Source organism: Gobius niger (assembly GCF_951799975.1).
Source record: "Gobius niger genome assembly, chromosome: 9".
NCBI lineage: Eukaryota > Metazoa > Chordata > Actinopteri > Gobiiformes > Gobiidae > Gobius > Gobius niger.
The window spans coordinates 32,830,907-32,858,730 of record NC_136860.1 but is presented as its reverse complement, the minus strand read 5'-3'; the positions used below and the strand labels follow the sequence as shown (position 1 = coordinate 32,858,730).

Genomic DNA, 27,824 nt, shown 5'->3' with positions numbered 1-27,824 from the left:
AGGTCATACGTGTAAACTGCACCTTCTATATAAAGCTCGTGCATGACGGCACTTCAGACCCGAAGTAACAACTTTTTGAGTGACAATGCAGGATTTTAGAGGCAGTTGTGGTGTCTGGGCTCATTCCACACATTAGGACATTCTTACAATCGATATAGTCCCTTTAACTGAGCACATTTTCTCCAGTTCGACTTCACTCAAATCTACAAGCTTCTTGAAAAAAAAAAAGAGTCAAAATAACGACAAAAAGGAGACATAAATGAGGACAACAATAAAGCAACAAAACGGTAACAGGAAAGCAACAAAAATGTAGCAAAATTGGCGATAAAAAACAATGAAAAAGCGACAAAAAAGCAACAATAATTGCAAAAAAAAAGCCTCTAAACCCAACAAAAAAAGCACCACAACTACAATGATAAAGTGACGACAACGCGATGAAAAATCTCCAGTTTTGTAGGCCTTGGCTTTCAAATGAGGCGTTACACTGGCCCTATAGCCTGGAAGCTCCAGTCAAGAAGCTCATAGATTTGGGTAATGCTGAGCTGGACAAACATGTGCCCGATTATGGCCTGGATAAGAAGTTAAGAAGGAAAGAAAATCTTTGGGCTGTGGCCTTTGGTGGAGCAGAACTGTGACGTATGTACAGAGAACTCATTGTCCCGCTCCCATCTATCCAATTCACAATGACAATTATAGTTTATCAATGACGTGTAGAATCTGGACCTTGAAACAGAAAAGGGTTAAAAAGTGGCCTGAGTTTGTTAATAATCAAAGAAATCAGATTTGGGATTGTAGTGGCTGCAGTACCTTGTTCCCGTTGGCCCCCGGCTGGTTTTGGTGAAACGCCGTCATTAAAGCTTCACTGTTCACCGTGTTCCTCAGAACCTGCTCCTCGATCTCCTCCTCGTCAGACAGGCTGGTGTCGTAGTAAAACGTGTAGTACGGCGTCGGGGAAGTCTAGGGAGGAAGAACACTTCATTTTAGCCATTTTGTGAGAAGTCGTTATAGCTACAAGATTGACCGTAAAATGATTTGCAGCTGAATGTGGAGTTTATAGTGATGGGACGGTCGCGAATGAGTCGTTACAAAGAGCCGGCTCTTTTAAGTGAACAATGAGAGCCGAGTCTCACCCATGAGCCATACCCTGTGCTACACTGGCCTCAGAGAAAATATGGAGAAAGGCAAAGACTAAAAGAGTCCGAGAATGGGGGAGAGAGAGAAAGGAGGTGAAAAATCTGCAGCCCATGCGTGAGGAGCGAACCGACTGTTTACACAAAATCCAGATCTCTTCAAACTCAACTATAAATGTAATCAACACATCTCTAGCTTTTAGCCATTGTTTATTTGAGATCAATCCACCTCATATTTTCAGTTTCATGATTAGATAGAGTTGCACCGGGTTTGTGGAGTGGAAAGTACACAATGCAATCAGACACGTGGCGCGGTGATACGTCGCAATGTCGGCCTGTTCCTCATGTGTCTGAGCGCATTACAAAAGCAACAAAAGCAGAAGCAAAAGTTTTCACTTCAGTGAGTCCACTACTCTCTCAGTGTGAGCAGAATTACAGGGGCGGAGCTGAATTACAGGGGCGGAGCTGACACAGGCAGCAGAAGGACTGGGGAGAATCACTAAGGATTTTGACTAATACCAGCTTTAAAACTCTGTGTGTTGCAAGCAGGGGCGGATTGGTCATATGTCCATTCTGGAAGAGCACAGAAGGGCCACTGGCTCTAGGGCCGCCGGTCTGGCCTCTAACTTTACCTTACCCTTACCCACGGGCAAAACCGAGCTTTACCCAAATCTAAAAGCTTAACCCCTTAACTCCCACCTGAACCGAGCACATTTTCTCCAGCTTTACCCCAATCCAAAAGCTTCTGGAAAAAAAGGTGTGAAAATAGCAACAAAACTTAGACAAAAACAAGGATGAAAATGTGAAAAAAGTGAGAAAAAATTTATGAAAAAGTGACAAAAAATGTACAAAAAAAAGACAAAAAAGTGAGAAAAATTTGATGAAAAATTTAGAAAAAATGGATGAAAAAGTGACAAAAAATTTAGAAAAAATGTACAAAAAATGACCAAAAAGTGAGAAAAATTTGACGAAAAAATGGACGAAAAAGTAATACGAATTTGACAAAAAAAAAGGGGATAATTTGACAAAAAAGTGACAAAAAAAGTGACAAAAAAATTGACGAAAAAGTAAAAAAAAAAGTCACGAAAATTTGACAAAAATGAGATGACTGCCCAACAAAAAAAGTGATGAAAAATAAATCTGATGATGTGAGGAAAAAGATCAATTTAGTTTTGTAGGTCTTAGCTTTCAAATGAGGCGTTACACTGGCCTACAGGATTTGGGTAAAGCTGAACTGGAGAAAATGCTCTTGGTTAAGGCGGGGGGTAAGTGGTTAACATATGTATTTGTGGAAGTGTCACATTTACGCTGACCAGAGTCTGTTTTTCAGTCCCAGTCCGCCCCTGGTTGCAAGAATATTTTGTGCTGATCGTAGTCGAAAGGCTTATTTAAAAAGCCATGAATCAAAATCTCTTCAACTTTTTTCTGAAATTTAAGCACTATATGTAAAAAAAGAGCCATTTGGGAGGCAAAAGATCCAAATGATCCGCTTCACCAAGAAGAGCCAAAAGTCCCATCACTAGTAGTTTAAAGATCTTAAAGAATGGTCTCATCTTCAACCAAAATACAAGACATTTTTCTAGTATTTTCCAAGTATTAATCTCTCTCACCACGCTCCTCTTGCTGCTCCGCTTGTCTCTGAACACAGACTCTCTCCAGTGCAGCGCTCTGAGCCTCACACTCAGGTTCTCCACCAGCTCCTCTCGGTCCTGCAGCTCGATGAACTGAAACGCCTTCTTACTCCGCACGCTCACGATCACGGGGTTCGGCAGGACGCTGGTGCTCTCCGCCTTCTCGATGGACAACACCTGCAAACACAGACAAAAACAGTGGAAATTATCATATTAGCAATTACTTTAGAGAAGATAAGTCTGGTTTAGGCAGGTTTGACAATCTGCTCCTGACCCAGTTTGACAATGAATCTCATATTTATTATCATAATCAGCGCAAATAGAACTAAAATCATCAAGCTACACCACAGCATCCACTGCAGCCTCCTTGGTAGAGTGCATCGAGTCCCTGTACCTCACAGAGTGGCAGTAGGAGCACAACCGTCCCCTCCTCTCGGCTGCTGAAGCACAGGTACTGGTCCGTGGTGTAGAGCGTCCCGGCCGTGTGGCCCCGAGCGTGGGGCGTCCACACGGAGCAGGAGGCCACCTCATGGAGGCGCTCCGAGCGGGGCAAACGGAACAGGGCCAGGACGTACTCCCGCAGAGCCTGCTCCTCCAGCATCCTGAGCAGAGGAAACAGAACAGGCATGGGAAATGTATTCTGGAGACAAGGATAAGGCTTAAAAGAAATACCATGATTTCCACATGATGATTTCATTCATCACAAAACAGATGTCACATTTTCATCGCATTTTTGTCACCATTTTGTTGCTCTTTCGTGACTTTTTTGTTGGTTTTTCATCACTCTCTAGTCAGAGAGCACATTTTCTCCAGTTTGGCTTTACCCCAGTCCAAAAGCTTCTGGAAAAAAGGTGTGAAAATAGTGACAGAACTGAGACGAAAACAGTGATGGAAATGTGACAAAAGAGAGAGAAAACATTGACAAAAAAGTGACGAAAAATTGATGAAAAAGTGGCGAAATTGACAAAAAATTTAAGAAAAAATGACAAAAATGTGACCAAAAATGACAAAATGTGACAAAAAAATGACAAAAATTTGATTAAAAAAATTGACGATAAAATTACAAAGATGTGATAAAAAATGACAAAAATGTGATAAAAAATTGAAAAGAAAAAAATACAAAAAATGGACGAAAAAATTACAAATGTGACAAAAAAATGACAAAAATGTGACAAAAAAGTTACAAAAATGTGATAAAAATGTGATAAATATTTGACAAAAAAATACAAAAAATGGACGAACACATGACAAAAATGTGACAAAAAAGCTACAAAAATGTGATATAAGTGTGGTAAAAATTTGACAAAAAAATAACAAAAATGCGATAAAGGAATTACAAAAATGTGATAAAAGTTTGAAAAAAAAAAGAAGAAAAAAATGGACGAAAAAATGACAAAAATGTGACAAAAAATGACAAAATTACAAAAATGAGTTGAATACCCAACAAAAATCTGATGACGTGAGGAAAAAGATCTTCTCGGTTCAGGCGGGTTAAGAGGTTAATTGCCTTTTTGTCGTGGGTTTTTGTCACTTTTTCATCTCATTGTTGTCACTTTATCATCACTCTTTAGTCACATGTTTTTGTGGCTTTTTTATTCTGTTATTGTTGAAAAATGTGCTTGGTTCATGTGGGGGTTAAGAGGGTCAATATTGAATAAGACCTGGTGCAGGTAAAAAAAATAATAAGAATTTGGTCGGTCCCGAGACAAAACTTAAAGGCACGATACCAAATGTTTAACCTTTTCAGTCAAAATGTGACGAAATAGGTATTTTCACCGCAAGTGTCGACATTCTGAGTAAAACTGTGGCAAAAAAGGGAAGCCCCTTTTCGACACATATTGACACATAACATCAGCAAATAATAAAACAAACTCCACGTATCAGGGTTATTTTTTCACAACATACTTTTACGGGGCAAAAAGAAAAGAATAAGGGGCCTATATAGAAGATAGACATGTAGCTGTGGTGTTAGCACTGTGCATATCTGCCCTCCTCATAAATCAAAGAAATACATCCTGGATCCTGCGTCTTTATATAGGCCTAGCACGTCACACAAACCTATACAGGATCCAATCTTCAATGACTAGGACGCCGCGACAGGGCCTTTAACCTCTTAACCCCCGCCTTAACCAAGTGCATTTTCTCCAGTTCAGCTTCACCCAAGAAAACTCATATAAACAGATCATTTTCCTTGTGTTGTCTCTGCATTGTTGTCACTTTGCACTTAAAAGAGACATGAAAAAAAGTCAGTTTCCTCATGTTTTTGCCACATTTTTAATGCTTTTTGTTGCTCTTTTGTTGCATTTTTACGTTGCGTTTTCATCTTCGTTTTTGTCTCACTTTATTCAAGAAGCTGTTAGATTTGAGTAAAACCAAACTGGAGAAAATGTCCTCGTTTCAGGTGGGGGTAAGAGGTTAAGAAAGCTACAGGGTTGTCCCAGCTCAAAGAAATCCTTGATTGTAGAATTAATACACATTGTGATATTTATGAATCATACTTTATTGTTTTAGATTATATGTGCTCATATATGGACTGGAAAAGGTGTTGTTTAAGTCCAACATCTCTATCTAACCACAGAATCATAAAGGTTTCTTTTTATCTTGTCCCATAATACAATTACACAAAGTCCAAACCCTTCTCGAGCTGCAGCGGCTTCTACAGCCTTATATTTTACCCACAGTTGCACAAAGTCAACAGTCGTGTGATTATTTACTTAAGCTCAATGCACACACATTTTAGCAGGTGACCTTTTCGTGATGTTTACTTTTGCTACGCTTCCTCGAGTCCCCAGTGAAGCTTTTTAAGGTAAAGCACAAATCTGCCAACACCATTTAGGTTTCAAAGTACACAGTGTTAATTTCATAGCGATAAAGCAGCGTTGGAAGTTGCCAGAGGACATTCATCGAGATCCTCCTACAGTTTATTTTATAGGAGCTGAGTGTAACAAAGAAACGGCTGAAGAGCAGTATTTATGAGTGGTGCAGTAAAGCATGTTGTTGGCTGTGTTTCAAAGGGCGGCTTGGGGGCACAGAAGTATTGTCTAAATAAAGAGAAAAGGCAAAACAGGAATTACTACTTCAAAACCTTGGTGTAACAATGAGTTAGAAATGGGAGATAAGTTTAGCATTTCAACAATAAACCCTTAAAAACGTCTAAACTTTAAATCAAGCATCCTCCAAACTTGGAATTTCTTCTTGGAAACTGATCTCTCAAAATATCTAACATGGCGAGGGCGGCTCCCTTCCTTTAAAGTAAACTAAAACCTTTTAGTGGACACTGCTTATTTATTATCCTGGATGATTAAGAATACTTTTCCCTCTTGTGCTGCAGTTGAGCTTCTGCAGTACAGTTAACATGATTCTAAAGGTTTCCAGTAACTGCCAAAAGGTACAGTGAAATGTGTGAAAATGTGTGAAATGTGATTTTATTCTGGTAAACCAAAAACCCCAAAGAAAAACCAAAACAGCAAGTTCTATTTCTTCTTCTTCTTCAGCTTACATATGGAGACAAGCTCTCACGCTCTTCCCCAAAAGGTCTGGCTACATTACGCCAGACTTCTGACTGGCTGTCAGACGTATCGCAGGACTTCCTCCTAATATAAGAGCATTGCAACACATCACAACCTGAGTTTAAGCAAGCACACCTCTTCTCGCTGCAGGCAATAAGAATGTAGGGGTAGGAGGGTCTAAGGACGAGGGACGCGGGACGCCCCGGTAGGGTTGGGCCATGTTGTAGCGTATATCGTTATTGTATTTATGCTACACAGCTCCATCAGAGAAGCATAAACACTGACTGTGTAGGACACAGGGGCAGGTGCTTAACAAGTAAAATGAAATAAAGGATGTAAAGTACTTGAGTAGATCATATTTTTGAAATTTAGAGTGGCGTTAAAAAACCCCCAAAAAAGAATTAAATACTTTTGCATTAATCTTCTCAATAGTCGTAAAGCTGTGATTTTGCAGACATTTGTTCGTTGTCAATTATATCGTCAAATATATCGTTATCGTGATATTTCTTTTTTTATATCGTGATAGAGATTTTAGGCCATATCACCCAGCCCTTCGCCCCGGGCACATCTCCATCTGCTGTTTGGACATTATGTTTGCCTCGACGCAACATTTGCCTGGACATTACATCATTTTTTTTGTTTCACTTTAGGGCTGAACGATATGGACAAAATGTCATGTGTCGATATTCATGCTAGATATCGCGATATCGATACGAAAATACCATATCGTTGCTTGATATTAATTCCTTGAATGTTCATATCTCGACATCAATACGATAACAATACATCTTTCAGCCCTATTTCATTGTTTTAATGTTCGTGCAGGCCAGTGAGGCAACTCCTGTTGTGATATTGGGCAATACAAAACAACTTGATTGATTGAAGAAGGGTGGCTTGGTGAGATACCTCAATCTAGTTTCAGAGAACCGGGGTTAATTTCTCTTGACATTCGTTTCGATGTCTCACACATGGGATGTCGAGACTCCTGTATAGCAGACAAGCTTACTCGAAACCTTCACATTTCTAAACCTGTGGCTCTCTTGTTCAACAAAAATAAACAGTAAAAGTTCTGCAAAGACATCCAATCCTCCGTAGTAATCCCAAACTGCTCATCATCTGCAGTAAAGGAAAAAAAAGCACTGTTCTCTCTATGATGCTAATGCTGCTAATGTCTGCAGGGGATAACAACTCCGATTTCTTAATGACTTCTAAACACAATTTATTTTCATTGTCAGTACATCAAGACAGCTTAAATTCATAAGATAAGTCAATTAAATCCACTGTTTTTACCAGCGTAATCTTTCCACATCTTTCCACTTTGAAACCTGACAGCTGGAGCCTTATATATCCGTGTACATCTCCCTCTCACCTCTTGGTGATGGTTGTGGTCTGCAGCAGCGTTCTGTCCAGCTCCAGCCCCTCACTGTCCAGCAGCCTGCGGAGGGCGATGTCGCACAGCTGAGCCAGGACCCCGAACGCCTCGTCCCGGTTCAGGAACATGGAGAACTCCCGAACCTTCTGCCGAGTCACCAGCCGGACCGCCTCGTGCATCAGGCCAGAGGAGACGCGCTCCAGACGCACCACCTCCGCCCACGGGATGACGAATTTCACTGCACAACCGGAGAGAATATGTTAGAGAAAAATCAGTGACAATGTTTCACAAAGGAGTCAGTTTGTCCACTTGTTTTCACACTTTGCTGAAGACATTTCTCCCCTTTGTTATATTGTGGACTGATAATGGTTCTGCAGTGTTGTATGCACCTTCTTTCCCGAGCAGAAAGGAGTAGAAGGAGACGTGATTGGAGCTGAGGTAGAGGAAGCCCTGCCTCGGCACGCGGCCCTTCCAGCAGCAGCAGGAGAAGTACGTCACCAGTTTCTCCGTGGAGGGCAGCGCGAAGTGCCGCTCGAACTTCAACAAAGCCTCTCTGAACCGCTCCGGGTCGTCCTCCTGCGCCGCCTGACGACCGCGCAACTCCTCTGCGATCAGCCCCTGCACGAGAAAGGAGCCATTCAAGTCCGGCCGCTTTGATTTCGACTGCAACAAAGCCACTGAGGAAATCCTTTCGCTGAAGAGTGAAAGAGCAGCTTTTACCTTGACCTTTCCTTTGACGAAGCTGGCCAGGTCGTCCTTGTTCTCGAACACGGACAGAGAGTGGAGCAGGTTTCTTATGAGCCAGTCCCAGTGTCTGTTCACCTCCTCGATGGCAGCTCCTGAAACACACGATATGAATTTCACCGCTATGACAAGAGCCTCCTGAACCTGCACTGCTCTGAGATAATTGACATACTAGTACACCTTCAACTACTTTCTAATTACGTGTATCACTAAAATACAAATGAACAGAAATGTAATAACATAAAAAGGATTGGGACAGGGTTCAATTTCAATTTATTTATTTGGTGCTAAGAATCATCAATGAATTCATAATTTCTTAAAGCAGCACTAAGTCACTTGTTTACCTTAAAGGGGCTATATCATGCTATTTTAGCCATTCCAAAGTTAAGTATAGGCATTTATATGATATATTGTACCTCTACCACTATGGAGCACTCATTTTTGTGATAAATATAAGTGTTTTCTGGAGGTATTTTTCAAACCCGGAAGACACAACGCTTCGATTCAGTTAACTCCGCCCCCTCTCTCCGCTCATACAACTTTACCGTAATATAAATAAACAACAATAAGTGAAGTTACTTCACGATGCAGTTATATGGAGTTGACATCTGCAACACAGCTTCATAAATGGCTACCACACAAGCTAATATGCTAACACACAAGCTAACCCGCGTTTGGATTGACTCACCGCTCTGCTCCATCGTTGTTTACATTATGGGACTCGCGTTGGTTATAAAAGTTAATCCACTTTGGTTCTGGCGAAGGTTCACCAAACATCCACCAGTGACAGTCACAGAAAAACACCATTTTGGTGATAGTCGCTGAATCCCGGAGAAAAAAACAGCTGAGTGGCCTCTTCTTGAAAAAGGTTGAATATAAACTCCTCGTCCTCGTAGCCAAACGCGCTTCTTTTTCTCCGTCCGTGACATTATCGTTAGGTAAGAATGAAGAACAGGTGTGTCCAGAGTAGGTAACGAGCTCCATCTTCACAGCTGCAGCGCAAACATGACTGATCTGTTCAGACGCTCAGGGATGTGTTTGTTTTGGCCTCAGCTGACCTGGAAGCACTTCGGGCACATCCTTTTTTTATTTATTTATTTATTTATTTATTTATTTTTTTACTCTTTGTTTCTCTCTTACGACAGAAATAATGAAAAAGCTGTTTTACAAATTAAAATCAGGCCGTAAGCATAGAATTAAGACATTACATTACAGACGTCGAGCACTTCCGTTCCGCTGTTACGACACAACTGAACACTCAGTCGTTCACCAGGAGAGGGCGGCGCAGCTGCTCAGAGAGCAGGATTCAGGAGGATTACTGAGAGCTGCGTGAATGAAGCCGCAAACCACTCTGGGGGTGTTTTTGATAAGGAAATAGCATAACAACATGGCTAAAAGCTCCAAAAAGTCGATTTTGCATGATATAGGACCTTAAACCTCTTAACTCCCGCCTGAACCGAGACGATCTTTTTCCTCACGTCATCAGATTTTTTTCCCATCATTTTTTTGTTGGGTATTCAACTCATTTTTCGTCAATTTTTTATCCCATTTTTGTCAAAAAAAAATTGTCCATTTTTTATAACATTTTTGTAAATTTTTTTTCATTTTTGTCACATTTTTGTCATTTTTTCATCATTTTTTCATCAAATTTTTTTTCATTTTTTTGTCACATTTTGGTCATTTGTTCGTCAATTTTTTGTCAATTTCTTGTGACATTTTTGCCACTTTTTTGGTCAATTTTTTTTATCACATTTTTGTCAATTTTTTGTAATTTTTTTTCTTCACATTGTGTCACATTTTTGTTATTTTTTCTTCACATTGTGTCACATTTTGGTCTTTTTTTTGTCACATTTTTGTTATTTTTTAGTCACATTTTGGTCATTTTTTTGTCACATTTCTGTAATTTTCTTGTCACATTTTTGACAATTTTTTGTCATTTTTTCCGTCAATTTTGGTCAATTTCTTGTGACATTTTTGTGAAATCTTTGCCACTTTTTCATCAATTTTTTCTCACTTTTTTGTCACATTTCCATCATTGTTTTCACCTCAGTTCTGTCGCTATTTTCACATCTTTTTCCAGAAGCTTTTGGACTGGGGTAAAGCCAAACTGGAGAAAATGTGCCCGGTTCAGGTGGGAGTTAAGAGGTTTAAGTAATGCAATGACCTGAAGTGGGCTAAAAGCACTACTACTGCTGCTTTAGAAAATATTTGACTCATGTCCTCACCACTGGCGATGACCCAGCTGATCTGAGAGCCCGGGATCTGAAGCAGGATTCTGAAGGGAGTGACTCTGGCGTTCGAGTCCAGCACCGTGTCCAAGGCCCCCACCAACAGACCTGCAACAACAACAAGTTAGAAATATTCACATACCGTCCACGGGTGTGTGTCGTAGGTGTGAAAACTTCCTGACTATTTTGTTCTCCAGCAGTTAGACACTAAACCAGGATCTTTTTGGTGACATATTTTCTGTTTGTGACAAGGATTACATTTTAAAACAACACAGACATTTCTCACAGCTTCCCTTGTCCTTGTTAGCAGAGAAAAGGGCGATGTTTTGAGACAAGCCTGGTCATGTTACAGGGACATCTGTGAGTGCATTATTCAGCCGGTGTCATAAAGGCAGCAGAATCAGACAAAACAACGTCTCTGTCTGAAAGAGACGACACAGACGTACAAGTCACAACTGGGAGAGAAGAGGGCGGATAGGGGCTAATCTAGAGCTATTATTACTTAGTCTGAACTATACTCTTCTCTGGTCTATAAAGTGGGGAGATAAAAGGGAATAAGAGACCTACATGGAGGTTTAGATTTATTTTTAGAAAGAAGGAGAACAAACCTAAAAAGATTAGAGGAATACACACACGCGCAGTACGGAAGACAAGGCAGCTTCCTTTAATTAAGCTAATACATCCATTAAATTAAAGCCTGGCAACAACTGAAGCTACTAAAGCTGACACATCAGAGCTATAAGACAATCTGGAAAGACACCAAGAAATCACACGAGCACTTTGTTGGGAGTACTTGCCATTATCAAGCATGATCATAGACGCAATAAATACACGTTTTATTGCATATTTGACTTCATGATTGAAGTTTTCTCTGTTGCTCTGGCTGCTGCTCAAGAGACTCACTATTTCTATTTAACCAGAGGTGAGTAGAGAAGTGGCCAAAATATTTACTGAAGAGCAACGTTACTCTAAAATAATTCTACTCAATAAGAAGCAAAAAGTTGTGGCCTAAATAATTAAGAGTAAAAGAAAATACCATAAAAACATAAAAAGAAATCATTATGAAGAATTAATAAACATATTCTACACATCAAACATAACTTTGTCACTGAAAATGGAACTCTGTCACGAGTTACAGTTTATTTTACTTAAAGGGGCTAGATGCAAGTTGGCCATGTTATACTCACTACTGCCACCTCAGGCCATACGTGTAACTGCAGCTTCTATATTAAGCTAGTGCTTGAAGGCAATTCAGACCTGAAGTGGCACCTTTTTGAGTGATTTTAGAGGCAGTTGTTGTGAACAGGTCTGGGCTCATTCTACACCTTAGGACATGTTGAAACATGTAGGGGGAGGAAAATACTTAATTTTAACATTTTTAAACTCCGTATTGTCCCTTTAAGTAAAAGCACAGATACTTCCTTTTAATATTACTCAAGTAGAAGTAAAAAGTAAAGTACTACATGAAAAAAACTACTTGCACAAAGTGCACTTACTTCAAAAAGTTACCCAAGTACATGTACTTGAGTAAATGTAAATTAGTAGTACCTACTCCTGTATTTAACCTCTTAACCCCCACCTGAACAAAGCACATTTTCTTCAGTTTGGCCTTACCTAAATCTAAAAAGCGACAAAAACACACGACTGAAGACAGATGAAAAATCAGTGAGAAAAGCGGCAACAACAAAACAAAAAAGTTACATCAGTTTTGTAGGTCTTAGCTTTCAAATGAGGCGTCACTCTGGCCTATAGGCTGTAAGCTCCAGTAAAGGTTAAGGCGTGGGTCAAGAAGTTAAGACAGCATTTCGATTCTTCACAAAAATAGCTTCTTTCACCCCTTTCTTAAATGTAACAAAAAAAAGAAAATGTGTAAAAAACATCAGTTTGGCATAATTTTCCTAATTCAATCAATCATTTAATCCATTTAAACCCTTTGTTCATGATTTGGTATTTATTTAAAGGGGGGGTATTATGCAAAATCGACTTTTTCAAGCTTTACATCATGTTATTATGTCATTCCCTCATTAAAAACATGCCTGAAGTGTTGCCGTGGCACATTCACGTATTTTTGAGTAATCTGTAAAAACTCTGATGGCGGCCATTTTAGGGATAGGTTTGCCGGAGTCCTCCTAGGAACGCCCCCACCTCCTGGAGACGCCTCCGAGCTTTCGTCACCAGCCGAGTAACCAACCACTGCTCCTCAGCAGAACCCCCTCCCCACTGATGCCACAGACAGCGTGTGGAGGGGGCGTGTCGGAAAGGGTCAGAGGTTCTTAAAGAGACAGAGGCCTATTTCAAGACATTCGCTACAGCCATTTTGAGAGAGCAATTTTATACAAGGCAGTTATTTTAATTTACTGCATTTACAGACCAACAGAAGGTTTCGTCATCATTGTAGTGTGATATAGACTGGTGCTGTGTGATTGAAAAAAGCATAATAAGTGTCTTTAAGTGTAACTTTGACACAATACGATGATGAGACAAAACGATTGCTCACAGTTTTAGTTTAATAGAACAAGACTGAATGAGGAAAAAACAGGCTGAACCACGGCATAAATCCAAAGTCGACTTTCTCTTGCGTAACCCAGACTTTTCCCACGCGCCCCGGATAACTGTACCCAGTGTCAAAGAGCGCGATACAAAGTCTGACACAAACTCTGGCGTCGGGCCAAGAGTTTGTCCCTCGTAAAGTCAAGTGGAGCTGCTCGGAGCTACAGCGCTGCAGCCTGGCAACGGGAACGCACAGATCAGTCAGCAAAAAGACAGAGAAATATGGGGATAAAGACAGTCTGTGGAAGTCAGTGGGATTTTCAATGGATGATCAGACCCAACTAGGAGAGAAAGAGAACACTTGTCTTGAGTTTGAAGAGGTGAACAATGGGGGCAGTGTCATGAGCATAAAGTTGGACCAACTGAAATAAAATCGCACTTTGACTGGTCGCAAAGTGACAGTCGTTTTTTGTGAGACGCGACATATTGGAAACAGAGAGAGAGAGAGAACAGGAATTAATACAACCACAGGAACAGCACAAAATGCAGCGACATCTTAAAGCATAAAAATAGCTATATTACGAAGTACTGGATAAAAGCATGACATTGCATAATGTTCAAGCGACATTGCATAATGTTTACTGCAGAAGTTTGTCAAAGGTTCAAGTGTAGTTTTGACTGAAATTTTTTTGCTAATACCGATACGAGTACGAGTACTTAAATTTAAGTACTTGCCGACACCGAATACCGATAAGAGTACAAGGCATTCTCTTAAACATACTTTTTGAAGTGAATAGACTGTTTAGAGATTGACTTTTTCACAGCAGATTGGTTAGTAATTAATTTACTCATTTACATTTCCTTGAGTAAAGCAGGCGACACTTTTAAAAGACGATATATAAGAATTGAACAGATGCCATTTTATTATTGTTTTTTTTATGTAATTTAGATTTTTTATTGCACTGTTTGACAGAACAGCCCATGTCCAAAAGTAATGTAATTTATTAATTTTAACAATAGTATTGAGATGTTACTTATTACTGCAGCTAAATGGTCTCCTTTTGTCTTTACTGCAGCTCTGTGTAGATTTTCTCGTGTGTTTATAAAACTTATCCAGTAGTTACAGCATTTTGGTTGTTTTTGCTGCAGCTCATTTTCGCCCAATATGGACAAGATGTAAATTTGGATTTGGATTTGAAGCCCCTGGACATAAAACGGCGTAAGAATGGCCAAAACTGTTGCTAAATTAACAACATTAGCGACATTAGCCTGTATGGTGTAAACACTGCAGACGCTGCAGCTCCAACAACATTTAGCTCTGGTTAAATCCATCACAGACTCTGATTTAGGGAGTGTATCTGTAATAAAGTCAGCTCTATGTGGAATATTGTATTTACACTAAACAATTCTCCAGTTTGTTGCCATTTTCTCTCCTCAGCTGAGAGGTGCGTCCTGTAGGAGTGGCGGCCACACGTCAAGTGGTATCGGTTTCTGGTATCGGGACCTCATTAATGAGTACGAGTATGAGCACAAGCATGTGGTACCGGCCCGATACCCCATACTGGTATCTAATCCTAATCCCAAATGGATCGTAACAAAAGTGGATCATCCCAGCCTGGTATCGTGGGTTATTTTTGTGCAATATATTGATTATCGCAGTATCGGCGCATCATGAGATTATCGTTATCGAGAGCCATGTATCGTGTGTCATGTATCGTGTATCGTATCGAATCATGAGGCAGAGGTTCCCACCACTAACATTACATGGTCAAAAAAAGCCACTGCACCACATTCAAACTCAAGACAATTGAGTTCAATTCATTGTCCGACAACCAATACAAGAACACAATCTTATTAACTGTGTCTTTAAAACACTGAGCTTGACAGAATGTTTTACAAATGGGGCAAGAGCATAAAACTGAAGTGTAGCAGAGCTCGGTCAAATAAATAACCCATAAACCACACAGCAGAGGTATGAGGAGCCTGCAGATGTTTGGTGCCCAGCCCTGCTCAGTAATTCCACTCATGTTATCTGGTATCTCTGCTGGAAAAGTAGAAAGATCAAGATGACATTACCTTAAATACTTCGGGCAGTTGAAGGATTTTCGCTGCGGCTTCACGGCTTAGGAAAAATGGGGAGTATTTTAAACACGTCCCAGAGCAGTAACATGAAACTAATACAAGAATAAAGTTCTAAAAATTAACTCCAGTTTTTTTTATGCAGCCCTAATTTAACCCCACAACTCCCACCTGAACCGAGCACATTTTCTCCAGTTTGGCTTTACCCCAGTCCAAAAGCTTCGGGAAAAAAGCTGTGAAAATAGCAAGAAAACTGAGATGAAAACAATGATGGAAATGTGACAAAAAAGTGAGAAAACATTGACAAAAAAGTTATGAAAAAGTTATGAAAAAGTGGCAAAAATGTCACAAAAATGTCACAAAAAATGGACAAAAAATGACCAAAATGTGACAAAATGTGACAAAAAAAATGACAAAAATGTGATAAAAATATGACCAAAAAATGACAAAAACGTGACAAAAAAATGACAAAAATGTGACAAAAAATGACCAAAAAGTGACAAAAATGTGACAAAAAAATGACAAAAATGTGATAAAAATGTGACAAAAAAAATTCAAAAAATTGACAAAAAATGTGACAAAAATGTGATAAAAAATTGACGAAAAAATTACAAATGTGACAAAAAATTACAAAAAAAATGACCAAAAAGTGATAAAAATGAGTTGAATACCCAACAAAAAAATGATGGGAAAAAAAATCTGATGACGTGAGGAAAAAGATCCTCTCGGTTCAGGCGGGAGTTAAGAGGTTAACATGAATACAAATTTGTTTCAGGCAAGGATTATAGTTTAAGTTTCTATTTTCTTTAATACAAACATTTCACATATTTCACAGCAGAACGACAAAACCTCTGTCACTCGGTGGAAGAATTTGTCAAGTTAAAACGACTGAAACAAAGCCACAGTCGAGGTCTTGCGCGGTTAATATTCAACACACAAGTGACATCAGCCAAACTTGACCCTTAACCCTGCATCGCTATGGGAACGGTGAGAAAACAAACCAAAAGCCAAGCAGGAAGTTTCCCTCTTTTAAAGTTTTATGGGAAGAGAAATGACTGGGTTTGTGGACATGAAAGGCTGAGTTTTTCCACAGTTCTGGTTTGTCGAATTGAAAGACAGTATTTTTATTTTATATACACATTTTATACACATATTGATACATCATTAGATATAGATTACTTCAGAAAAGCAGTAAAATAGATGCCTTAACCTCTTACCACCCGCCTAAACCAAATGCATTCTGTCCTCTTTGGCTATTATATAGGCCTGTGTAACACCTCATTTGAAAGCTAAGACCCACAAAACTGATCTTTTTCCTCGCATTGTTGCTTTGTTGTGTCACCTTTTGTATGTTTTTTTTTATTTTATTTTTTCCATTTTTGTCACATTTTTGTTGAATTTTTGTCACTTTTTTGTTGAATTTTTGTCACTTTTTTGTTGAATTTTTGTCACTTTTTTGTTGGATTTTTGTCACTTTTTTGTTGGATTTTTGTCACTTTTTTGTTGAATTTTTGTCACTTTTTTGTTGAATTTTTGTCACTTTTTTGTTGAATTTTTGTCACATTTTTGTTGAATTTTTGTCACATTTTTATTGAATTTTTGTCACTTTTTTGTTGAATTTTTGTCACATTTTTATTGAATTTTTGTCACTTTTTTGTTGAATTTTTGTCACATTTTTGTTGAATTTTTGTCACATTTTTATTGAATTTTTGTCACTTTTTTGTTGAATTTTTGTCACATTTTTATTGAATTTTTGTCACTTTTTTGTTGAATTTTTGTCACATTTTTGTTGAATTTTTGTCAATGTTTTGTTGAATTTTTGTCACTTTTTTGTTGAATTTTTGTCACATTTTTGATGAATTTTTGTCCCTTTTTTGTTGAATTTTTGTCACAATTTTGGTGAATTTTTGTCACATTTCTGTTGAATTTTTGTCACTTTTTTGTTGAATTTTTGTCACATTTTTGTTGCGTTTACATCCTTGATTTCTCCTCATTTTTTTGTGACTACTTTGGTGCTTTTTTCCCCAAGAAGCTTTTTGATTAGGGTAAAGCCAAACTGGAGAAAATGAGATCCGTTCAGGTGGAAGTCAAGAGGTTAAACAACTGCACAAAATCACGACGCAAAAATAACCTTCAGCAACTTCAATCATTAGAATAAAACCTACACTTTTGTCGAGAATATTCTTTGATGCTTGAGCAGAGTGTGAAATAATGGAACATCGCAGTTATTTATTGTCTCGAGTTAATTCAGAAAACACAGAACGGAAACCGGACGGAGGAAGCGGCACAAACTGATCCGCTGTGGGAACAATGAGAGACACGGCAGCTGCTCTGGACTGTGGTCACAACTGGACAGAAATAACTATGAGAGCATGCACGGGTGAGAAGATCAGGGTAGAAGAAAAAAACATGCATGGGGGGTGATAATTGTCTTGGATACTGTGATGAGTTTACTATTGCGTTATTGTACTAAACTCTGTCAACACTAAGTTTCATTATGTATGTATGTATTATGTAAAGTAATGAGGATCTTTTTCCATCAAGTTGTGTCAAAACAGGACAAAAAAAATACTAAAAAAATCACTAAATCCAAACTAAATCGCTTTTGTTTAGTGAACCGAGCGCATTTGTTCCAGTTCGGTGTTACCCAAATCTAAAAGCTTCTCAACTGCCTTATTTGAAAGCTAAGACCTGCAAAAGTGATCGTAATGTTGTTGTCACATTGTCGCCGCATTTTTGTAGCGTTTTTGTGACGTTTGTGTCACTTTCTTGTGGATTTTTTGCTCTGTTTTCATGATGTTTTTGTGGGTTTTTGTTGCTTTTTCATTGCTTTTTTACAGCCCTTTTTGTCATGTTTTCGCCTTGTTTTCGTCTTTTTTTTTTGCTGCATTTTCATCCTCGTTTTCGTTGTTATTTTGATGCTTTTTTTTCCTTTTTTTTTTAAGGAATAGGCCACCGTTTTCACATACTGAGATATGTTCTTACCTGAGTTTAGACGAGTTCACTTGTACCGGTCTGGTCGCAGTAATACCTTCACTTTACTGTTTGGACGCCAAAGTGCTCCTGGTATTATTCCGCCTTATATCCGCTGAGAAAATCCACATTGTTTAATTTTGTGTAACTATTCTTGGATCGTGTAACACTTCACGAAACCATATTCAAATAGGGAAAATGTGGAAGAGCTTGGTAGCTTCTATCTTGTCTGTCTGCGCTGTGCTTACGTGACTGAGGGCACGCGTGAAGACCAGACAGGTACAAATGAACTCGTCTAAGCTCAGGTAAGAACATATCTCAGTATGTTAAATTGGTGGCCTGTTCCTTTAAGCTTTTCGGTTTTGGGTAAAGCCAAACTGAAGAAAATGTGCTTGGTTTAGATGTTACGTTTTTATGCTTTTTTGGTTTGAGACTGTATTAGAAAAGAAAAGATGCTCAAATCTATGTCACTGCCAGGACATTATTGCACAGTATTGTTCAGTTCAAATCAATACACAAAAAAACCCTTGGTCATTTCTTGTAAAAGCTCAAAGGCCGATGAGTCCACATGCTGGTAAAGTAATCTCATTTGGAGACGACATGACATCTTGATAAAAAAGTGAAGTCACGAGAGTTAAGCCTCGACTTCCTAACTATAATCATGTGACATTTATGTCCTCTCGTGGGTCGTCCCTCCTTTCTTGAGCATGAACTCAGCAGACACTGACACAGACAATATGCCTCAACTTATTATGGCTAAAACAGGTTTATTATTCAATCAGGTCCACATTAATGCAAAGGCAAGACCCAACTGGTACTCAAAGTTCAATGGTAGAATGTTTTAAAGCAAAATGTTGGGATTACTTTTTACAGATACTGTCTATCATTGACAGTGTAACGCCTCATTTGAAAAACAAGACCTGAAACAGTCATCTAGGCCAGGGGTGTCCAAAGTGCGGCCTGCGGGCCAAATGTGGCCCTCAGACCAATTTTTGGTGGCCCTCGGGCTGCTTGCTGAATCGGTTCACATCATCAGAGAGGGTCCTTTTTATTTAATATGTAATAATTCTACACAATTCTAACCTAACAACTAGCATTTTATTGTGAGACAGAGCTGGCATTAAGGTTTTAAGCATAAATAAAGGCATGAGGCACAATTTAAGCCTCTGCTACTCGAAGGTTTCGTGGAACAAACCACCGACCCACGTTGTTGCCATGTTGTCGTCACTAACTTTTTTACATTGCTTTTTTGATGCGTTTGTCAATTTTTTGCCACATTTTCATCACTTTTGTTACGTTTTCATCACACATTTTGTTACTCTTTTTTGTTGATCTTTTGTGATGTTTTTGTCCCTTTTTTGATGCTCATTTGTGGCTTTTTCATCACCGTTATTGCTTTTTTGTCACGTTTTTATCGCTTTTCTTGTTGCTGTTTTGACATTATTTCCAAGAAGCTTTTAGATTTGGGTAAAGCCAAACTGCAGAAAATATGCTCGGTCGGTGGAGGTTAAGTGGTTAAAAAAGCCTGATGCATTTGCAAATTGACGTCTTCAGTTTACAGTGTATTTAACTTAATTTCAAATGATCGGTATCAAAATGTGGACATGTAACTTTATGATGTCACCGTTTATGCTAATCTCAAACCAAACCCTGCTAACTTTGACCCAGTTGTCAAAATGCCAACTGGGTCAAACTTTTTCTCTTTTTTTTTCATCCCAGTGCAAATTTGCATATTATTTCCATTTCTTCTCACTATTGTTGACCTTACTAGATTCAAAAAGTCTACATCTTAACAAACAATTTTATACAATCATTTTACTCCAACATCTACCTGAAGCCAAACCTTGATAAACGTTTGGAAAAATCCCTTAAACACTCAATATCTCACGTGCACCGTCATGTTTATAGCTTGCATGCACTTAACACAATCTTGATCACTTGTTTCTAAAAAACTTTACACATTATTTGATCTCATGTGTCTGATCGTGTTTAGCCATTGTGTTTAAACCCGCCTGAACCAAATGCATTCTGTCCTCTTTGGCCATTATACGGGTCTGTGTAACACCTCATTTGAAACTTAACCCACAAAACCGATCTTTTTCCTTGCGTTGTTGCTGTGTTGTGTCACCTTTTGTATGCCTTTTTTTTTTCTTTTTGGTCAAATTGGTCAAATTGAGTTTTTGTAATTTTTTTTGTTGAGTTTTTGTCACATTTTTGTTGAATTTTTGTCACTTTTTGGTTGAATTTTTGTCACATTTTTTTTATTTTTTATTTTATTTTTGTCACTTTTTTGTTGAATTTTTGTTGAATTTTTTTCACTTTTTGGTTGAATTTTTGTCACATTTTTGTTGAATTTTTGTCACTTTTTGGTTGCATTTTTTTATTTTTTTTCACTTTTTGGTTGAATTTTTGTCACATTTTTGTTGAATTTTTTGTTGATTTTTTTTCACTTTTTGGTTGAATTTTTGTCACATTTTTGTTGAATTTTTGTTGAATTTTTTTCACTTTTTGGTTGAATTTTTGTCACATTTTTGTTGAATTTTTGTTGAATTTTTGTTGAATTTTTTTCACTTTTTGGTTGCATTTTTGTCACATTTTTGTTGAATTTTTGTTGAATTTTTGTCACTTTTTGGTTGAATTTTTGTTGAATTTTTGTCACTTTTTTGTTGAATTTTTGTCACTTTTTTGTTGAATTTTTGTCACTTTTTTGTTGAATTTTTGTCACTTTTTTGTTGAATTTTTGTCACTTTTTTGTTGAATTTTTGTCACTTTTTTGTTGATTTTTTGTTGAATTTTTGTTGAATTTTTTTCACTTTTTGGTTGAATTTTTGTCACATTTTTGTTGAATTTTTTGTTGATTTTTTTTCACTTTTTGGTTGAATTTTTGTCACATTTTTGTTGAATTTTTGTTGAATTTTTTTCACTTTTTGGTTGAATTTTTGTCACATTTTTGTTGAATTTTTGTTGAATTTTTGTTGAATTTTTTTCACTTTTTGGTTGAATTTTTGTCACATTTTTGTTGAATTTGTCACTTTTTTGTTGAATTTTTTTCACTTTTTGGTTGAGTTTTTGTCACATTTTTGTTTAATTTTTGTCACTTTTTTGTTTAATTTTTGTTGAATTTTTTTCACTTTTTGGTTGAATTTTTGTCACTTTTTTGTTGAATTTTTGTCACTTTTTTGTTGAATTTTTGTCACTTTTTTGTTGAATCTTTGTCACATCTTTGTTGAATTTTTGTCACTTTTTTGTTGAATTTTTGTCACTTTTTTGTTGAATTTTTGTCACTTTTTTGTTGAATCTTTGTCACATCTTTGTTGAATTTTTGTCACATCTTTGTTGAGCTTTTGTCACTTTTTTGTTGCGTTGCCTTGTTTTCTTGTCATTTTTTGTGGCTGTTTTGGTGCTTTTTTTTCCCCCCAAGAAGCTTTTTGATTTGGGTAAAGCCAAACTGGAGAAAATGCTCTTGGTTCAGGTGGGAGTTAAGCGGTTAATCACTTTATACAATGCAGCTTTTCATGCCACGCTCTGATCGTTTTGCAAACCTACCTGTAGCCGCAGCTGGATACCCCTCTCCCCACGAGCGCCTGCTAGCCTTTATTTCCCTTTCTCGCCTCGTTAGCCTGAACTGATTTACCTGTGATTTTCCCCGTGGACTCTCCATGTCCTCTCCTCCGCTGCAGCAGAAAGTAGTCATTGCTCCTCTCCGTAATCCAAAGTTTCAGCGCGTTTTTCAGCAAAACTTCCTCGGGGTTGAGCCACATTTTGTTTTTTCCAGGGAGGGACCGCTCCAGCAGCAGCGGCGGCAGCCCCGGGACTTTCAGGCGGGACTGATCCGCCTCCGAGGGCCTGTTCTCCGGGTGCAGAGGGGCAGGGGACTGTCAGCCTACACACCCGGGGCTTTGGGTTTTGCCCATGGTCGCGCGCAGATGGGGAGCTCCCTCACGCACTTCCTCGCTGCTTCACGAGCGATCTGCAACAGCTGTACACGCGAGGCAGAGATCGCGTGTGGAACAAGAGGTCTCACTCTGAGTTTGTAGTTTTTCTTCTTCTTCTTCTCTCAAATGCATTATTAAAAACGGTGGGGTATATCTATTAACCCTTAACTCCCACCTGAACGGATCCCATTTTCTCCAGTTTGGCTTTACCCTAATCAAAAAGCTTATTGGGAAAAAAGCACAAAATAGCCACAAAAAATGAGAAGAAAACAAGGATGTAAACACAACAAAAATGTGACAAAAACTCAACCAAAAAGTGACAAAAATTCAACAAAAATGTGACAAAAATGTGACAAAAATGTGACAAAAATGTGACAAAAACTCAACAAAAATTCAACAAAAAATCAACAAAAAAGTGACAAAAATTCAACAAAAAAGTGACAAAAATTCAACAAAAATGTGACAAAAATTCAACAAAGATGTGACAAAAACTCAACAAAAAAATGACAAAAATTCAACAAAAAAGTGACAAAAATTCAACAAAAATGTGACAAAAATGTGACAAAAATGTGACAAAAACTCAACAAAAATTCAACAAAAAATCAACAAAAAAGTGACAAAAATTCAACAAAAAAGTGACAAAAATTCAACAAAAATGTGACAAAAATTCAACCAAACAGTGACAAAAATTCAACAAAAATGTGACAAAAACTCAACAAAAATTCAACAAACATTTGACAAAAATTCAACAAAAATGTGACAAAAACTCAACAAAAATGTGACAAAAATTCAACAAAAATGTGACAAAAATTCAACAAAAATTCAACAAAAATTCAACAAAAATTCAACAAAAATGTGACAAAAACTCAACAAAAATGTGACAAAAATTCGACAAAAATGTGACAAAAACTCAACAAAAATGTGACAAAAATTCAACAAAAATGTGACAAAAATGTGACAAAAATTCAATAAAAATGTGACAAAAATGGAAAAAAAGAAAGAAAGAAAAAACATACAAAAGGTGACACAACACAGCAACAATGCGAGGAAAAAGATCAGTATTGTGGGTCTTAGCTTTCAAATGAGGTGTTACACAGGCCCATATAATAGCCAAAGAGGACAGAATGCACTTGGTTTAGGCGGGTGGTAAGAGGTTAAAGAAGGAAATAACAATGCAAATAACAACAACCTCTTAACCCCCCATTATCGAAATCTAAAAGTTTCTTGGAAATCAAAATAGTGACAAAAATGAAAAGAAAACATGAAAACGCAACAAAAAAGTAGCAAAATGAGACAAAACAGCGATGAAGGTGCAACGTGAAAGTGACAAAAACTTATCAAGAAAAATGCCCCAAAAAAGTGACAAAAATACAATAAAAAAGCCACAAAAAAATCAACAAAAGTGCAACAAAAATTTTAAAAAATAAACGACGAAAGAGCAGCGCAAAAAAAAAAGAGACAAAAACTCAAAATGAGCAAAAATGAGATGAAAAAGAATGTGAAAAACACGCAAGGGAAACTGACATAAATAGTGAATGTGTCTACGATCTTTCACTTTAAGCTAATGACATGCTAGCAAATACAGTCTGTGCCGTAGCCTTATTTGAGCACAGAATGGTTCAGATCACCGGTTCTCAAGTGGCTTTGGGATCCACCATTGCCCAAAGAGGATGACAAGCCGTGACCCAAATAAAAATGTAATTTGTCAAATATTGTATAAAGTATCGTATTCCCCTAACAGGTTTTTATTGAACAATACATTAGATATGATCAAAACCCAAGAACATTCATTTGAACAGTGTAGTGTTTTAATGCAGTTTCAAATTAATATATAAGTTGAGAATCATGAATATCGGCTTTAAAAATGTGAACAAAAGTTTAATTGTTCTATGTGTGACACAACCAAATCTAGGAATTATGGGAGGGTTTCAGAAGTAGAAGAAAAGAAATGATCAAAGTGAATACAATTACTCAAAAAGAGTAATGATGTTGAAGAGGGAGCCCTCAAAAAGTTGCATGAGCTCTATGTTTCTTAAGTTGGCCACCAATCAAAGTAGAATAAGAATATTTTAAAAAGGCTAACAAAAAAAGCATTAGAAATATTAGCAGGTTTTTAGTCTACAATGGTATTTAACCTCTTAACTCCCGCCTGAACCGAGAGGATCTTTTTCCTCACGTCATCAGATTTTTTTTCTATCATTTATTTGTTGGGTAACTCATTTTTGTAACTTTATTGTCATTTTTTGTCACATTTTTGTCATTTTTTGTCACATTTTTTATCACATTATTGTCACATTTTTTGTAATTTTTTTTGTCAAATTTCTGTCTTTTTTGTGTCATTTTTGTCACTTTTTTTTCCTTTTTTTTCTTCAATTTTTATCAAATTTTTGACTTTTTTGTCACATTTTTATAATTGTTTTGTCACATTTTGTCACGTTTTTGTCCATTTTTTGTCACATTTTATTCATTTTTTTGTCAATTTTTATCAAATTTTTGACTTTTTTTGTTACATTTTGGTCATTTTTTGTCACATTTTTAGTATTTTTTTTGTCACATTTTGTCACATTTTTGTTATTTTTTCATCCATTTTTTGTCAATTTCTTGTGACTTTTTTGTGACATTTTTGCCACTTTTTTGTTAATGTTTTCTCACTTTTTTCTCACATTTCCATCATTGTTTTCGTCTCAGTTTTGTTTCTATTTTCACAGCTTTTTTTCCAGAAGCTTTTGGACTGGGGTAAAGCCAAACATGGAGAAAATGTGCTCGGTTCAGGTGGGAGTTAAGGGGTTAAGCAAAGCCCATAAAATAAAGCATTGCGCAAACAACTTCAATATATATGAACAGAGTGAGAGGTCTGTCTTCTCTTCACTTCCGCATTTCTCCCACTTTCACTCCGTCACTTCCTTTTTGCAGCGCGCGCTCCTCCTGCAGGTGTTGGTCGGTCAACAAATAAACACAAACAAACGCTATACAATCGTAAATAATAGAAGTAATAATAATAATAATAATAATAATAATAATAATAATAATAATAATAATAATAATAATAATAATAATAATAATAATAATAATAATAATCTGTCAATTTGAAATGATGTAATGCTCTCAGTATCTTACAAGGGGGAAAGTTACATTTGTTACAATTTATTAATATTATTTTAATCATCATCATGCCTTGCACCTGATTGCTCTTTACAAGCCTGAGTTGACAAGCTTCCAAAAACCTCACACTACATTCTCCATTTCAGCCACCCTATGATAACATGATGATTATTTCAACTAAACGTTCAGATTTATTTTGTGCGTGTAATTTAAGTTCATTACTGTACATTGCAGCTGTGTGAGTAGTATTTTACAAGTATGAGCTTTATTTATGTGTCGCTCTGTGTGACTCTTTCTTTGTGCGGAGGGAACTACTCCCAAAAATGTACTCTATATCGTCCCGACAGACGAGCCAAGAAAATGTACAAAGCTGTTGATAAATCACCTCGCCTGTAATTGACCTTTTAACCCCCACCTGATCCGAGCACGTTTTCTCTAGTTTGGCTTTACTCAAATCCAAAAGCTTCTGGAAAAAAGGTGAAAATAGCAACAGAACTGAGATGAAAACAACTATGAAGATGTGACAAAAAAGTGAGAAAACTTTGGCAAAAAAGTGACGAAAAATGACAAAAAAGCAAAAAAAAAAGACAAAAAATGTGACAAAAAATGACAAAATAGCCAAAAAAATTGACAAAAATGTGACAAAAAATGACCAAAAAACCCCCCAAAATTGACAATTTTTTTTTGTCAATTTTGGGGGTTTTTTTGGTCATTTTTTTTGGGTCATTTTTTGACAAAAAAAATGACCAAAAAAATGACAAAAAATGACAAAAAAATTACCAAAAAAATGACAAAAAAACGTTACAAAAATGAGTTGAATATCCCCCCCAAAAAATGTGATGATGTGAGGAAAAAGATCCATTTATATCAGTTTTGTAGATCTTAGCTTTCAAATGAGGTGTTACACTGGCCTACACGATTTGGGTAAAGCTGAACTGGAGAAAATGCTCTCGGTTCAGGCAGGAGTTAAGAGGTTAAAATAGAGACGAAAACGTGCTGGAAAAGCAACAATAAGACAATGAAAAAATGTTATGCTATAAATTGACAAAAACGTGACTATATGGTGATGAAAAAGAAACAAAAAGGCCATAAAGAGTAAAAAAAAAAAAACAGAGGAAAATATGACAAAAGCTTTGCAAAAACCAAAAAAATGACAAAAACACTACAATAAAAGAAAATGTGCCGGAAAAGCAACAATCACACAATAAAAAAGCGACTAATTCAACAAAAAGGTTGCAAAAAAGACAAAGTGACAAAAACGCGGTGACAACACGACGAATAAGTTACCATCAGTTTTGTATATCGGCTGTATGATTTAGGCAGTGGTGGAAGAAGTACTTAATATTCTGTAAAAGTGCAGATACAGCACCAAAAGTGTAGGCTACTTAAGTAAAAGTAAAATTATCTCCTAACATTTTTACTTAAGTATATATAAAGCAAAAGTATTTAAGAGTTTACTGTGCTGGATTTTTTTTAAATCATTTGAATCAAACCAGGTCTTAACGAGTAAACCACTAACTCAGGTCAATAACAGAAACTAAACCAGATCTAACCAGATCTAAACCAGGTCTAGACCAGGTCTAAAACAGATCTAAAGGAGTATACCTCTAAACCAAGTCTAAACTGGGACTGAACCAGTTCATCGTAGAGAGGTCACATTTTTAAAATAAAATACTTTACCTTTGACCCAATTTAAAAAGTAAAAAATATTCATCCTAATAAGTAAAGTAAAAGTACCTATAATTTGTACTTTTCACTTGTACTTGTTACTTTGTTACTTTCCACCACTGGATTTGGGTAAAGTCTAACTGAAGAAAAGATACTTAAACTCTTAACTCCATTTTTGTAATTTTTTTGTAATTTTTTTGTAATTTTTTTGTAATTTTTTTGTAATTTTTTTGTAATTTTTTTGTAATTTTTTTGTAATTTTTTTGTAATTTTTTTGTCACATTTTTATCACATTTTTGTCATTTTTTGTCACATTTTGTCACATTTTTGTAATTTTTTTTGTAATTTTTTTGTCAAATTTTTATCACATTTTCGTCATTTTTTGTCAATTTCTTGTGACATTTTTCATCAATTTTTCGTCACCTTTTTGTCAATGTTTTCTCACTTTTTTGTCAAATTTCCATCATTGTTTTCGTCTCAGTTTTGCTGCTATTTTCACAGCTTTTTTCCAAAAGCTTTTGGACTGGGGTAAAGCCAAACTGGAGAAAATGTGCTCGGTTCAGGTGGGAGTTAAGGGGTTAACCTCTGACCCGGGGTGTAAGAGCTTAAATATTAACCTACAAAATCTACTCAGTTTTGCCCAGTAATTCATCGACTTGTCATAAATAACAATGTAGAGACACAGCTTGTTCTTCTCGTCAGCACCTGTTTTTGTGCCAAAAATGGAATGTGCGCTCTGACTCCTTTTATGGTCATTCTCAGCGTCAACCGGAAGCTGCTGTTACTTTTATTATTGTCCCCCGTAGTGTCGGTAGGTTCGGTTCCGGTTTTACGCCTAAATAAAGACGTATAAATTGAGGAAAGTAGAGCACCATGTACACACGCTTTTATTCTATTAGATGATTCGTGAACGTGTCCAGTTTTTCTCGTCTTGACAGTTTTGTTTTTCTGGTGTTTCTTTGT

General features: G+C 37.0%; 1 protein-coding gene across 1 annotated transcript in view; it reads right to left on the bottom strand.

The window, feature by feature from the left end:
* The window catches only part of tbc1d8 (TBC1 domain family member 8), a 41,327-nt gene extending 19,198 nt beyond the window's left edge, over positions 1-22,129 (bottom strand). The window contains exons 1-8 of the mRNA XM_079563385.1: positions 21,791-22,129; positions 10,612-10,722; positions 8,363-8,481; positions 8,032-8,260; positions 7,640-7,880; positions 3,156-3,363; positions 2,741-2,938; positions 808-957 (exon numbers count right to left, since the gene is read on the bottom strand). Coding sequence (XP_079419511.1) covers positions 808-957; positions 2,741-2,938; positions 3,156-3,363; positions 7,640-7,880; positions 8,032-8,260; positions 8,363-8,481; positions 10,612-10,722; positions 21,791-21,917 — 1,383 coding nt within the window. The 5' untranslated portion in view covers positions 21,918-22,129. The remainder of the gene's footprint in view (positions 1-807; positions 958-2,740; positions 2,939-3,155; positions 3,364-7,639; positions 7,881-8,031; positions 8,261-8,362; positions 8,482-10,611; positions 10,723-21,790) is intronic.
* Positions 22,130-27,824: the final 5,695 nt, after the last annotated feature.